Source organism: Lipophrys pholis (genome assembly GCF_963383615.2).
Source record: "Lipophrys pholis genome assembly, chromosome: 23".
NCBI classification, from domain to species: domain Eukaryota; kingdom Metazoa; phylum Chordata; class Actinopteri; order Blenniiformes; family Blenniidae; genus Lipophrys; species Lipophrys pholis.
Genome location: NC_137645.1, coordinates 9,298,667 through 9,313,503, shown reverse-complemented (window position 1 = coordinate 9,313,503; position 14,837 = coordinate 9,298,667). Strand labels below are relative to the sequence as shown.

The 14,837-nt window shown below is 44.0% G+C and overlaps 1 protein-coding gene across 1 annotated transcript in view; it reads right to left on the bottom strand.

Moving 5' to 3' along the window:
• LOC308127679 (homeobox protein engrailed-1a-like) overlaps nt 1–124 on the bottom strand; it is a gene marked incomplete at both ends in the record, with an annotated part of 2,782 nt that extends 2,658 nt beyond the window's left edge. Inside the window, 1 exon segment of the mRNA XM_080492877.1 lies at nt 1–124. This exon segment is cut by the window's left edge and continues 127 nt beyond it. Coding sequence (XP_080349003.1) covers nt 1–124 — 124 coding nt within the window.
• Nucleotides 125–14,837: the final 14,713 nt, after the last annotated feature.

Genomic DNA, 14,837 nt, shown 5'->3' with positions numbered 1-14,837 from the left:
GGTGGGCCTGCTGCGCGGCCTGGTGGGGGAGGATCATGGCGGGGGAGGGCAGGTTGGGCGACAGGGACATGCTCTCCTCCTCGGTGGAGTCCCGGCCGCCGCTCGGCTCTTTCGGCTCTTCCATCGCTGGCGGGGGTGGAATCGACCTCTCCACGCCAAACTCCACTTGTTGCTCGCGCGCCCGCCCCCCGTCAGTATCCAATTTAGACGGACGGCATGAAAAAAGAAAGCTCTTCTCGAGAATGAAATACCTGCGCGCGTGATATGTCACCTACAGCCGCGACATGTCTCCTTCCTGCGTTTACGCACGGCTCCCGGTAAGAAGCAGAGTCTCTCGCCGCTGCAGCATAATATCTGTGTACACTCTCTCCCGAAAAACCGTTATCTCCCCCTCGAGTGTGTGTGTGTGTGTGTGTGTGTGTTTTTCTTTCTCTTTACGCTCATCCGGAAGCACGTGTGCGCGTGCACATCCGCGGCAGGGCCAATCGGAAGCGCGGGATCGTCCCTGTCGGTGCCGCTGACGTCCAATCACTGGGTCGGGATGCGCCGCGCGCACGGGAGTGCGTTGACCGCCGCCGTTTTTCTTTTTTTGGGGGGGGCGGGGGGGGGGGGGGGGGGGGAGTGGGATGCGCGTACACACGCATGCACGCAGCAAAACAAAAACAACAACCATTATATTTATCTCCCGGAATCACGGTATAAGAAGCTGTTTCGTTTTTGTTTTTTAAAAGATATTTCACATTTTTGAGACCCGAGTTGACCTTTAGAAACTAACATTTACGCGTAAAAACACATTTAAATCCATTTAAATGTACATCACGCGAATTGATTTGGTTTTATGTCCGTTGTGTGTGTTTTTTATCTTTCTTTTAGGCAATGAAAAACATATTTACTGATCCAAAAATCGAATTAAAAAACATCCCAAATTTGTATTAAAAGATTTGTGTTTTCTAATAAAAACATTCCTCTACCAGCTGGAGTAAACCCGTTTAGTCTGGGTTTTAGCCAATATATACACTTTAGTAGAGCATTACTTAAAAAAAAAAAAATGTGACGTGCGTGTGAAACGTGTCAATTTTAGAAAAATGTCCACTTTTAGGGAACATTTGCTGAAACTACTGAAGTGAAAATGTGTGTGTGTGTGTGTGTGTTGTGTTTTTTTTAATTGACCTATGGCCATCAGTGCGCATTGTGAGCCTTTGCTTGGTGAATCTGAATAAATCTTAAGGGATACGAGGACCAAACATTAACTTCATCCTGCTATTTGCCTTCTAGATCCACGATTTTCCCTTCAAACATGTCTCGAAGCTGAAGCCGTTTGTGCCATGTACGTTTTTACGCGTACGCGCGATGACGCACGAATGCGCCCTGGTGATAAATTGAGGTTTTAGGGCAGGAAAGTCTGTGAATGTGACTTAAAAAAAATTGCCACCCAGCTCTAATTGGCGATTTGAAATAATAATATTAATAATGATAATAGCGACAGCATGAAAAAAGAAGGGGGGGGGGGGGGGTGTTGATGGTGAATGCGGTGAAATCTTCATCCCGCAGGCCGGTAGAGGGAAAAGCCATGGCTACTTAATTAAATTCCAATTAGGACAGTATCAATATGCTGTTTAGCCGCGGCGCCATTGTGGCTAAATGAGCTCTCAGTCTGCTCTTATCTGGCGCAGCAACGAGAGGAGGAGGAGAAGGAGGAGAGAGAGAGAGGGGTAAAAAAAAAAAAAAGAAAAGAAGATAATTTATAGCTTTTAATTAGTCTTCATTCCGCCCCCCGATCTCTGGGAGCGGAATAAAAGAAAGAAAGGAGTCTAAAGCGCTGTCACCGGTCCCTGGCAGGGCCCTTAATCAAAGTGAAGCAGGGGCCTGACGCGCTACAAGCCGCGTAATTTCCAAGGTGCTGATAAAGCTTGTTGAATAATAGCGCGCGGCCCTCGGAGACACCATTTACAGAAATGACTTTATTGACGGCTTAACGTCGGTAATTCATTTTACCTTTCACGTATCGGGAGCCGGATTTGTCGCCGTAATAGGATGATAAATGCACTGACGGGCTCTCAGCCTCGGGTTTTATTGAGTAGCCTATATAGTGGAGCTGCTGCTGCGCGCGCACGCGCTCTCTCTCGCACGCGCTCTCTCTCACACACACACACACACACACACACACACACACACACACACACACACACACACACACACACACACACACACCTAATATGTGTGTGTTGGCTGCACCTAAACTCTTCAAATCTGTGTTGTTGTTTTTTTTTTAAGGCGATCCACTTCTCTGTTTTCAAGCCAAACAAAAGTAAATGACACATTCATCCTCTCAGATTTTGTGGTTTTCTCGCCCCCAAAAAAATGAGAATCCTGCCTCTCGTCTGTCTTTAAATGTGTGAAATGGGTGTAATGCAGCAAGTGATTCAAATGAAAGCGATGTAAATTAGTTCAACAACACAAGATAATCTGAGAAATGTGGCAGGGATGAGTTAAAATACAGGGTTTGTAGTGAGTAAGTGGCTCTTCTTTGCACTCGTGTATTGCTTGGTTAAATTCCCTCAATTACTTAGTGTTTACTGCGATAATTTCAAATGAAATACTCACATATTTGCCAACATTTTGGAGTTTCCTTCGGAGCAGACTGTCTGTCTGAGACTATTTTAGCCGCTTTCTCATCCAGAAATGTGTTGTTTCAGTAGATTTCCCCCACATTTCTTTCTTTTGGTCGGATGTGCTCCCTCCAGATAATCTGAGGGATTAGAAGAAGTCTCAGATGTCAACACAACTGTGAAAACTAGAGGTTTGAAGTTGTTTTTGACTGTGCTGCCACTCGGTGGTGGAAAAGGGGAATTACAGTTTGGTGTTAAATGACACTTCATTCATTTTTGGAAGCAAAAAGAAATGTATTTAAAATTCAAACAAAGGAGGATATTCTTTTCTATTCTTATTTTTGCATCTGTGAGATCTTTTGAAGTAGTTTTAAATCAGGTGGTGTTTATGGTAAAGTGTTTGTCATGTAATTTAGTCAGTTTTGTCTGAGCACAGGCGTTCAATCCACCTTAAAACGTTATTATGCTTCCATCTAGTGGCCAAGATCTGTAAGTGCAATAATAGATCATGAACAAGATAATTATGGGCCCGACGTTGTACTTTACAAGCAAATATTTTATATTTATGAGCAGATCAATCCTCCAAATCCATTTTAGGATTTAGAAACTTTATTATGACAGTTCATTGTATGGTGATACAAACATTTTTATTGTGAAATTGGTCTAAAATACACAAAAACTGGAAATGTAGAAAAAGAAAAACAGTGGAAAAGATTTAAATGAAATATTGAAGTGTTTTTAGACCATTTTTTATCAGTTTTATTAGTTGGATTTTCTTCTTTTTTGAGTCCATAAACATTCAGAACAAATATAATCCAATGATCAGGTCAGGAATTACAGAATAGGAAAATATGTATGTATGTATGTATGTATGTATGTATGTATGTATGTATTCATTATTTTTATTATTATTATTATTATTATTATAAAAATTCAGATAAAAACTTTAGAACCTAGATAATAGTAAACATTGCCTAAAATAAAGTGAAAAAACGAAACTAGAAGCTTCAATGAATTCCAATAAAAATGTAAAATGATTAAAAAAAACTACAAATGAGCTAAATGAGCATGCTTGTTTCATTAAAAAAAAAACTGCAACAAATTAAATAAACAAAAATATAAAAATAAATGTTAAATGAACTAAAAAGGACACCGGTAAAGTGGAAAAAAGAAACTTAATGAAATAAAAAAAAAAAGAAGAACAAGTGAGATTAATGGAAAGAGTGTGTGTATAAAAGAATCGAAAAAGAAATAATTAAAAAAAAAAGAATCAACAAAAACAGAGTATAATTAAAATATACTACAGCGAATAAATTAGAAAAAAAATAAATACATGCACGAGACGTTTGAACAATAATAGAGATTATTAAAAAAAAAAGTGCCTCTGTTGTAATGTTGAAATAATAAACCTGGGCCACTAGGTGTCAGTGTTACACCGCCGAAACTGAGAAAAGCCTCATCAGGTTGAACACTAAAAAGGAGACTTGTGATCAAGATGAACGATTCCTCGAGGCAATATTTATCTTTCCTCATAAAAGCCGGCAGAGCCGATAAAACCAAACCGACGCATTTATTCACCCGAGACGTCCAAACGAGTGAGCGATGTTGGTTTAAATGTGTCGGCGTTATGATGCGGAATAACTCACACGTCTGAGAGCTGCGAAACAACACCAAAGATAATCCATTAAATTACATTCATCACTCCGTTCCTCATCAATTCCCAGCTCTGCAGTTTAAAAAAAAAAAAAAAAAACGAGAGAAAATGTTAATGCAAACATCTGCTGTGACGACAGAGGTCGTGTTTCTTGACGTGCCGCCGGTGTCGCGGCGCGAGAGGGTTTTGTTGTGACGGGACACAAATAAAGAGGCGAGTGCCCGGCTCACTTTGGGGAAATTTTGCGATGCGGAGCGACGTGGCGAGGACGCGGTTGCATACTGAGAGACGATTATGATTCAGCCAGCCGCCTCCCTCTTTTCTTCTCCTTCTTCTTCTTCTTCTCCTCTCCGAGGTCCAGGCTCCTCTCCAGTAATAATACATGAAGGGCTCCTCTCCCTCATCCATTAATCAGGAGGGAGGCCGAGGTAACGCCGGCCTGATCTTTGGCCTCTGCACACACACACACACACACACACACGCGCTCGGCCAGCGTTAATAATTGAGGCCATATTAATGCAGATAAATAATTAAGCTTCGGGGGGGGACCTCTTTAGAGTTCTAATGAGAAGTAGGGGACAGATTGGTCCTCGCTCCCTCTACGTCTCGCCCAGAAGCTGGCGAAAGCTTCAGGTGATGATGAATGGGGCCCCGGTTAGTCGGAATCGATGCCGCCACTCCGCCGGACGGACCACGTTGTTTCTGGCTCCGGTTCGTTAACATCTTCAACAGCTGGTGTGTTTTGTATTTTTTTTTTTGTTTTGTGTGTTTGTTTCAGAAAAGTTTCACGTTTACACAGCAGAAAACGCTAAAAAACGATGTAGTGAGCATGCCAGGCCACTAGTGGCCGCTGTTGGGTCGTAGTGGTGAAGCCACGCACGCATGCAGGCGGAGAACAAGCCGCTATAAACGTTAACAACTGGAGAACACAGACATTCCAATGTGTTAATTGTCAGTCGTGGTGCGCACGACCAGTAGTAGCGTTTTCAAAAACTACCACTTTGGAATCAGTTTTTAAAAAATTTACATTTTGACCCGTTTCCTCGGAGACGAGGCGTTTTCAAAAATTTGCTTCTCATCCCGTTTCCATGGAGATGGAGTCACAGTTGGAGCGTTTCCAAAAACTTGCGTTTTCCCCCCGGTTTCGTGCAGACAGAGCGTTTTCAAAAAGCTACGTTTCCTCCTCTTTCCACAGAGATGGCGTCGGAGTTGGATCGTTTCTAAAAAGTTGCATTTTCTCCATTTCCACAGAGACGGGGCAATTTCTAAAAAGTCGTATTTTTTCCCGTTTTAAAGACGGGGCATTTTCAAAAAGTTGCATTTTCTCCTGTCTCCATGGAGATGGAGTGGGAGTTGGAGCGCTTCCAAAAAGTTGCATTCTCCACAGTTTGCACGGAGGCTGAGCATTTTGAAAAAGTTGCCTGTACCCACGTTTTCCACGGAGCGCTTTCGAAAAGTCGCACTTTCGAAAAGTCGCACTTTCGAAAAGTCGCACTTTAAAAAGGTTGCATTTTTGAAAACTCGTGTTTTCCCCCCATTTCCACAGACATTGATTCGCAGTGTTTTCCAAAAGTGCTGTTTTCTCCCCTTCCCCCAGAGAGTAAGTCAGACGCCCCTGATCTGACCGTGTGTTAGACGTCGGTCGTCACTCAAAATTTGACCTATAGAACGCCATTTGTAAAACTGGTGTCATATATAATGACTCTTAACCCTTTAAAAACTGCTTTTTTTTTTAAAAAAAAATTCCCTTTGAAAAATGAATTTCCAGCAAGTACATTGCTCGGAAGCGAAGCAGCCCCGGGTCATGATGCTGCCTCCACCATGCTTCTCTCTTTTATCTGAATTTTATACCCCGGAAATCACGCGCTCTGTAGAAATTTCACGCGTGAGCATTTCCCGACTGCCGGCGCCTTTGTCCGTCTCGTCAGGCGGGGCAAAGACGCGCGCCAAACGCCGCGCGTGGCTGAAGGCGCTCCGCCGTGGCGTCCACGTGCGCGTCCTCGTCGGCCATGCGGGGCCCGGAGGCGGCCTAACCTTTTCCGCCAACTCCTCCGGGGATCGCCTCCCTCTCATCTCGGCGTCCTCGGCCTGTCAGCGCCGTCAGCCAGGAGGAGAGATGAAAGATACACTTCTTCTTGGCTTTGTTACAACGGAGAAGACGAGGAAGGAAACGCCTCCTGCTCCCCTGACTTACTTCTTTAACCTTTCCTCCTCCCGCATTCAGGAATGACAGATGGCGTGACACCAGATCCCGGAGCCCGTCCTCGGAGACGCAGCGATAAATTAATGATACTTCAGATAAGTCGCTATCACATTTGAAAAGCAGACGCATGACAGATTATTTTTTTTTTTTTATTTTTTATTTTTTTTATTCTGCACAGTTTAGACTGTTATAAAGAAATCATGACTCAGCAGTTTGTGTAAATCGCTCGACTGGCTCCAGATATTTGTGCTGTCGGATGACGAGCCGGGAGTTTTTCCGCATTCACCGTCGGATGATATACGGTGAAAAATGATCCATTTAGCAAATTCTCGGTACCACCGTCGTCCGTTATTGATGGAAGCGTTTGGCAGCGTAACATTTCGAAAGTCGTTCAGAACCGTCTGAGCAGGACAAACCGGAAGTTGATGTTTTTATTCGATGAGTCACGTGAATCTTGACGTGAGTGTGAACCGAGGGCAAATGCTGTGGGTGCGTCACGCATGGAAACTCCAGGGGAATTTTAGTCTAAATTGTGGAAAAGTTGTCCAACACGTGTGCAAACTCTGGCTTAAATTGTGGTCAGCGTTTTCAAAAATTCGAATTTTTGCCCTTTTGCACGGACACAGGGCATTTCTAAAAAGTCACGTTTCCCCCCCCCCCCCCCCCCGTTGTCACGGAGGCAGGACATTTTCAAAAAGTCGTGCGTTCTCCCGTCTCCACAGAGATGGAGTTGGAGCGTTTCCAAAAAGTTGCGTTTTCCCCCCGTTTGCACGGGGACGGGAGCATTTTGAAAAAGTTGCCTTTACCCCCCGTTTCCTCGGAGCGCTTTCGAAAAAGTCGCGTTTTTGAAAAGTCGCATTTCCGAAAAGTCGCATTTTCAAAAAGTCGTGCACGTTGCATGCAAACATCCAGGTGAATTTTTTGCCTATGTTGTTGCAAATGTAATGCAACAAACATACAAAAACTCCAAGTGAACTTTGAACTATATTGTTGCAAAAGTTGTCCAACACGTGTGCAAACTCTGGCTTAAATTGTGGTCAGCGTTTTCAAAAATTCGAATTTTTGCCCTTTTGCACGGACACAGGGCATTTCTAAAAAGTCACGTTTCCCCCCCCCGTTGTCACTGAGGCAGGACATTTTCAAAAAGTCGTGCGTTCTCCCGTCTCCACAGAGATGGAGTTGGAGCGTTTCCAAAAAGTTGCGTTTTCCCCCCGTTTGCACGGGGACGGGAGCATTTTGAAAAAGTTGCCTTTACCCCCGTTTCCACGGAGCGCGTTCGAAAAGGTCGCGTTTTTGAAAAGTCGCATTTCCGAAAAGTCGCATTTCCGAAAAGTCGCATTTTCAAAAAGTCGTGCACGTTGCATGCAAACATCCAGGTGAATTTTTTGCCTATGTTGTTGCAAATGTAAGGCGAAAAAAAAAAAAAAAACTCCAAGTGAACTTTGAACTATATTGTTGCAAAAGTTGTCCAACACGTGTGCAAACTCTGGCTTATATTGTGGAAAGCGTTTTCAAAAATTCGAATTTTTGCCCTTTTGCACGGACACGGGGCATTTCTAAAAAGTCACGTTACCCCCCCCGTTGTCACTGAGGCAGGACATTTTCAAAAAGTCGTGCGTTCTCCCGTCTCCACAGAGATGGAGTTGGAGCGTTTCCAAAAAGTTGCGTTTTCCCCCCGTTTGCACGGGGACGGGAGCATTTTGAAAAAGTTGCCTTTACCCCCGTTTCCTCGGAGCGCTTTCGAAAAAGTCGCGTTTTTGAAAAGTCGCATTTCCGAAAAGTCGCGTTTTTGAAAAGTCGCATTTTCGAAAAGTCGTGCACGTTGCATGCAAACATCCAGGTGAACTTTCGCCTATGTTTGTTGCAAATGTCATGCAACAAACATACAAAAAGTGAACTTCGAACTGTATTGTTGCAAAAGTTGTGCAACATGCACGCACACTGCAGATTAATTGGAGCTCATATTGTGTAAAGAGTATTGCAACTTGTTGCCAGGCTCTGGATTTTGCCTAAATTGTGGCAAATGTCATGTAACATGCATTCAAACAGTTGTGGATTAAACTGTCACAAAAGTTGTGCAACATGCATGCAAACATCCCGGCGATCTTTGGCCTCCATTTCGGGCGAAAGTTTTGAAATTGGCATGCAGATATCCTCGTGGATTTTGGCCCGAAATCGCCGCAGAAAGCGTTGAATTTAGACTCCTGTTCTCGTCCTCTGACTGTGGAGCCTTTTGCAGCTTTGAGGTGAGTCTGGGCTGCTGGCCCCCCCTGGCGAGAGCCCGGGACAGGAAGCGAGCTCCTGCCAGTCACGGTAACCCCCGGGAGGGGAGGCTGGACATAAATAATGAGCCTATAATTGTGCGGGAGAAATCGAGGGAGGGAGCGGCGGGCGAAAGTCGACAGGATGAGGAAGAGGAGTGTGAAGAGATTGATCTCCTTTAGCCTCTCATTATGGGCCGGCCTCTGGAACAAGACGGAGATGTGTTTCTGACAGTTGTGCCATTCCGCCCAACCCCCCCCCCCCCCCCCCCGCGCGAGGTGTTTTATTCTCAGATCAAATGTCAGCGCAGACAAAAGATATTTCACACTGATCCGCAGCTTCATGCTTGAGTTTGCAGTTTGATTTTTTTCAGTTTTAAATGGCATGAAGACGTCCGCTTATCCACATTTGGACCTCCGGCCAGTAGGGGGGGGGGGGGGGGGGGGCGCCAGAGGATGAGAACCGCAAATGGTTTGCGCTTGGAAATAAACCAGATCGGTGAATTCCAATGTTTTTGACTCAAATCTTTCCAAAACAACCACACACACGAGACCTTTCAGACAGTTGTTGAAGGATTTACTTCTGAAATAAAACTTTAATATGTGGCCACAAATGTCTATTTCCTGTCCTGAAATGACCATTTCCTGGCCACAAATTACGATGTTATGGCCACAAAATTGTATTTCTTGGACAAAAATAATCATTTTAAGGCGTCTGTTTACTATTATTCCCAAAAAAACTGGATTTGAAAGCCACAGATTAATATTTTATGGCTACAATTTACTGTTTTGTGGCCGCAAATCAATATTTCATGGCCAAAAATGGCTCAGATTACTATTTCTTTGACACCAAATACTATTTTTGTAGCTTAAAATGACCATTTCATGGCCACAAAATTGTATTAAATGACTGAAAAGGACTATAAATTAATATTTTATGGCCAAAAATGTTTATTTGAAAGCCACAAATTAATATTTTGAGTCCTGAAAATACGATTTCATGGCCACAAAATTGTATTTGAAAGGCACAAAAATAGTCATTTTTTTTCCCCCCCAAGAGTTATGGAATCGGCTCATTTTAATGACTCACAGATCTCCGATATGACGTGACAATAAAACTGGCGGTCGTTGACGTGATGCTGGAAATCGTACGCGTGTGTAAACTCATCTGCAGTTTTCACCGATTGCGCTGAACTCAATTCAAACCCCCTGGAGCGGTTCTGCTTCTGCCGCTTCATTTCTTCTTAGGATGAGGAACAAGATATAATCCTCCAAATCAGTTTGGTCCGTTGTTTACTTTCTTTTGTTTTCCTCATTTGGCCCGATGAAACCACAGAAACCCTCAAGAAGCCGGATGACTCAGCAGTTTGTCTTCTCATCGTCCAACACAGAGCAACTTAATCAACTTCTGTCGATTCAGGAGCCGCAGCCTCGTCCCATCTGGCAGCTCTTGTTTTGAAAGTGGAACTTTGTGGAGGGATACAGCAGCCACGCAGTTGTACTTTAGTAAATCACTCTTTTATGGAAAAAAAAAGACATAAAAACTGGACGTCATGGACGCCGGTCTGTTCCCACGACAACGTTTCGAGTGAAAACGCGTCGTTTGTGTGTTTTCGTTTCAGGAAGGTTTCACGTTTACGTGGTAACGTTTTGAAAAAGACGTCAGTTTCTATGGGAACGGTGCAAAAAAAAAAGGCTGAAAATGATGTAGTTAGTATGCCAGGCCACTAGTTGGTGCTGTTTGCACACACATGCAGCAGAGAACAGTAGGCTACAAACGTCAACAAAGGGAGAACGCAGACATTCCTATGGACAGGCGATCAAGTTGTTTTTTTTACGGTGACTGTCAAAATAAAAGCACCGAGTCCCAGGAAAACATATGGACAGGGAGTCTTGACTCTCCAGCTACTGAAGCATGTGAGGAACGACTTCCGGTTTCCGATCCGGACCAATCAATGTTTCTTCTTTACTTCCTCTCTGGTCGGTGTTTGTTTTGGGTGCGACGGCGCCCCCCCCCAAAAAAACCGGCGGCTCTTGTAATTGCGTGACGTTTTCCGGGCGGTTCGATCTCTAAAGTGAACGTGAGCGCCGATTCGAAACCAAACGAACCGCGTCCCGGACTCATCCCTTAATGCAACACGCGGACTTTAACACGAGACCCACCAGCCTTTATTCCCAAAGCGGAACTGTTCCCCATGCGGTGCGGTGGCTTTACCGCAGGCTGCATCCAGGCGCCCTCATTCAATAAACACAATCCGGGAAGATAAGCTGAAGGTTTGAATCTCAGGTGTGAGTGTTAATCGTGGCGAGCTGGGGGTGGGGGGGGGGGTGGGGGGGGGGTCGTTGGACCGCCGCGCTCGGTGCCAGCATGGCAATCAGGAGCTCTGTGAAATCAGCTGCAGCGTTTTGGGTTTGTTGGCATCGTCGGTTCTCTTGTCGCATTAGACTCTATTATGATAGAAATGAATTTCCCTGACACACACACACACACACACACACACACACACACACACACACACACACACACACACACACACACACACACACACACACACACACACACACACGTTCAGGGGAATTGACAGGCAGCTGAGCAACAGGCGTCATTGTAGAGTAATGACATTGTGTGTCTGCCAGGTTTTAATGTGTGCGTGCGTGCGTGCGTGCGTGCGTGCGTGCGTGCGTGCGTGCGTGCGTGCGTGTGTGTGTGCAAGAACTTGTCCCACTTTATCTCATCCGTCAGGGAATCTCACCACTCTGCCTGTCAGTCAGCCATCCCTCACTGCCGGGGTGGGGGGTGGGGGGTGTCCCCCCCACCCCCCACCCCCGATCATCCATCCCGCCGGTTGTATACATGCACACGCGGGGCATCCGTCAGGCAGCCGGTGACACGTCACCACTGTTGATGTCTCAGTTGGTGTCAGCGGCTCCACTTTTCATCCTAAATGTGTCTGCGAGCCGGGGAGCGGGAGGGGGGGGGGCGCCTCCCCGAGACCATTAAGGGTTTGATCTTTAAACTGTTTTAAAAGACCTCGTCGCAGCCAAAACCTCCGAGAGCGATGGATTCAATCACACGGAGCGCAGTGTGCGCCATTCCGCCGTCTCTTGGGACATCGGTGCCTGTTTGAAGCACCGGTTTTGTCTTTTCCTGCTGCAGAAAAGACTCAAAATACCACAGATTTACATCGTACAACATTAAAATAATCCAATGCATGTTTTTTTTTTAATTAATACACCTGAACCAAAATGTGAATAAAAATCAAATTGTGCATCGTGAATGTAACCACGTGAAGTCTATTAACCACGACAGCCCGATTAGACATGGAATTGTTTGAGATTTTAAATATAGTGCACTATGGAGACACTGCTCCTCTCAGTGCAACATTGCAGGAGGAAACATACTGATTTATGGATTTCACAAACAAGTGTGTGAGCATTTAATTTAATTTAATTTAATTTAATTTAATTTAATTTAATTTAATTTAATTTAATTTAATTTAATTTAATGCTATTTAATGCTATTTAATTTATAGCTATTTAATGCTATTTAATGCTATTTAGTGCTATTTAATTTAATGCTATTTTATTTTATTTTATTTATAATTCATTATTTAAATATTTTAAATGTAAATTGTAATTATTTCTTATTTATTTTTCTGTGTTTTTATTTGCTTACCATTTGAATTTTTTTATTTGAATTTGCACTATTTTATGTTTAATATTTGGTTATTTATCATCATCATCATCATCATCATCATCATCATTATTATTACTATTGATACATTGTCCATTTACTATTTAAAGGTGAAACGAATGTAGCAAGTTACGTCAAGTGCAACACGATACAATTGAATAGAAACTCTCAAACTATAGTTTTGATGGTAAATTTGCCGGCGGCAGCTGTTCTCCTCCATGGAGCAGCTGAAGAGTCCCCCCACAGCGGGACACATTTAAGTCTGCCGAGCGGCGGATGATAAGCCAGCACCTTAATAGAGGTTTATCTAACCACACGCGCAAATATTTGTTTCCCATGATTTCCATTTAAAGCGACAGTGGTTGTGTGTAAACAGCTGGTTTGTGAGTGTCACCCTGACGGAGAGGAGGAGGAGGAGGAGGAGGAGGATGAAAACACACACCAAACAGCCATCGTCTTAATGAAGCCTTACGGCCATATTTGACTCAGGTGCAGCTCGAAGCAGGTTAATCAGAAACGAAGCCGGCAGACGACCCTTTTTTTTTTTTTTTTAATTCTGAAGCTACGTCCTTTAAAATCCCTGGATAGAGAAACTACAGTACAATAGCAACGTTGAAAACTATGTAGGTCACATGTTGGGCCATTAGTGGGTGCTGTTGGTTGTTTTTTGTCATGAAACCACACACACAGGCAACATGTGTGGGAACAGCATTTCAGAAAAGTTGCATTACCCCCCCCCCCCCCCCCCCCCCCCCCACCCCCCACCCCCCACTCCCTTTCCACGGAATCGGAGCATTTTCAAAAAGTTCCGTTTTTGAAAAGTCATGTTTCCCCCCGGTCAGTGCATTTTTTTTTATAACGTTGCGTTTGCCCTCTTCCCACGAAAATGGAGCCTTTTAAAAAAAGTTGTTACTCACCCGCCCATTTCCACGGAGACCGAGTCAAAGCCTTTTTGAAAAGTTGCAATTTCCCCCCCGTTTTTACGGAGACAGAGTCAGAGCATTTTTGAAAAGTTGCTTCGTCCCCCCCCCCCCCCCCGTTTCCACGGAGTCCGAGCATCCGGCAAAAAGTTCCACCGCGGCAACGGTTTTCAAAAAGTGACATTCTTCAGTGTCTCCGAGCACCGTCGTCATGGAAACGTACACCCAAGACGCTCTGAAAGTTTGAAATTTTCACTTAAGAACCAACGTATCTTTTTTTTATTCTTTTTTTAAAAGATACATTCATGGGGAATATACTGACATCTAGTGGCGAGGTGGAACTTTGACGCCTCTTCTTTTGAGGTTCAAGTAGGATCTTCATTAGTCCCGAAACTCATCAAAACCCAATCCGACAACCCGGTGGCGAGGTTACGCCTTGACACCCTTCTTCTTCTCCCCTTTTTGAGATTGTAGGAGGAACTTCGGCGGCCGTGAGATGACCTCATCTTGAAATGCGTTGGCGAAAATGCGCCGGTTTCCACCGCGCAAGACGTGCGACCAGACGTACCCAGACCCCCCCAAAGGTCGGCCGGGCCGCAGAAAGTCTCACACCGAACACAAGCGTTTGTCAAACCATGTTTTATTGGCAACATACGAGAAGAGAAGAGACTCGGTTGAGCTCGTTTTTGAAAGCGCGACCGCTTGTCTTTCGTCAAGCGTCACGGATCCGCTCGCCGCGGCGCGGCTTACACTCAAACGCCATGCATGCAAGACAAATTAACGCTCGGGCGGTTTAAGTAGCTTCCGCTTGACCAAAATTCACAATTTCAATCAATTATTAGATTTTTTTTAAAAAATGCAGGGGAATATAAGAACTTGTAACAGCAGGTCATCAAAACCTCATCGGCATTCTGTTTCCTATCGTCTTTGAGCAGTAGGAGTTTGAATTTGACCCGGTTTCTTGGGCACTTTTTGTCGCAGCTATTGTGTTTATAAGCGATGATATTCGTCAACATTTGAAATAAAAAAACGTGCAAACAGACTCGGATCGACTCTCGTCTTGAATATTCAAGTTTCCGGTGCCGCCGTGACCCTTTTTAATCAGCTTTTATTTTGAAACTCAAAACCACTTATCTGACATTTATTTCATTCTAGTGATTCAAACGGTCATTTTACACCTGTCCTTCAAGGGCCGTCCAAAACTCCGAACATCCGAACACATCTCATCCTCACTGATGACTCTAAATAAATATATATATATATATATATATATATATATATATATATATATATATATATATATATATATATATATATATATATATATATATATTCATAAATACAAAAGGATCTTTCACTAATTGAACAAAGAACATACAATTTCAGATGAGCCTGACATGGAGGCTCGGATCTGGAGAACATATTTATTCGTACACTTTGAGAAGATTTCCGGTGATGTTTACAGTCCGGGTGGGGTGGGGGGGCCTTGGTGGGGG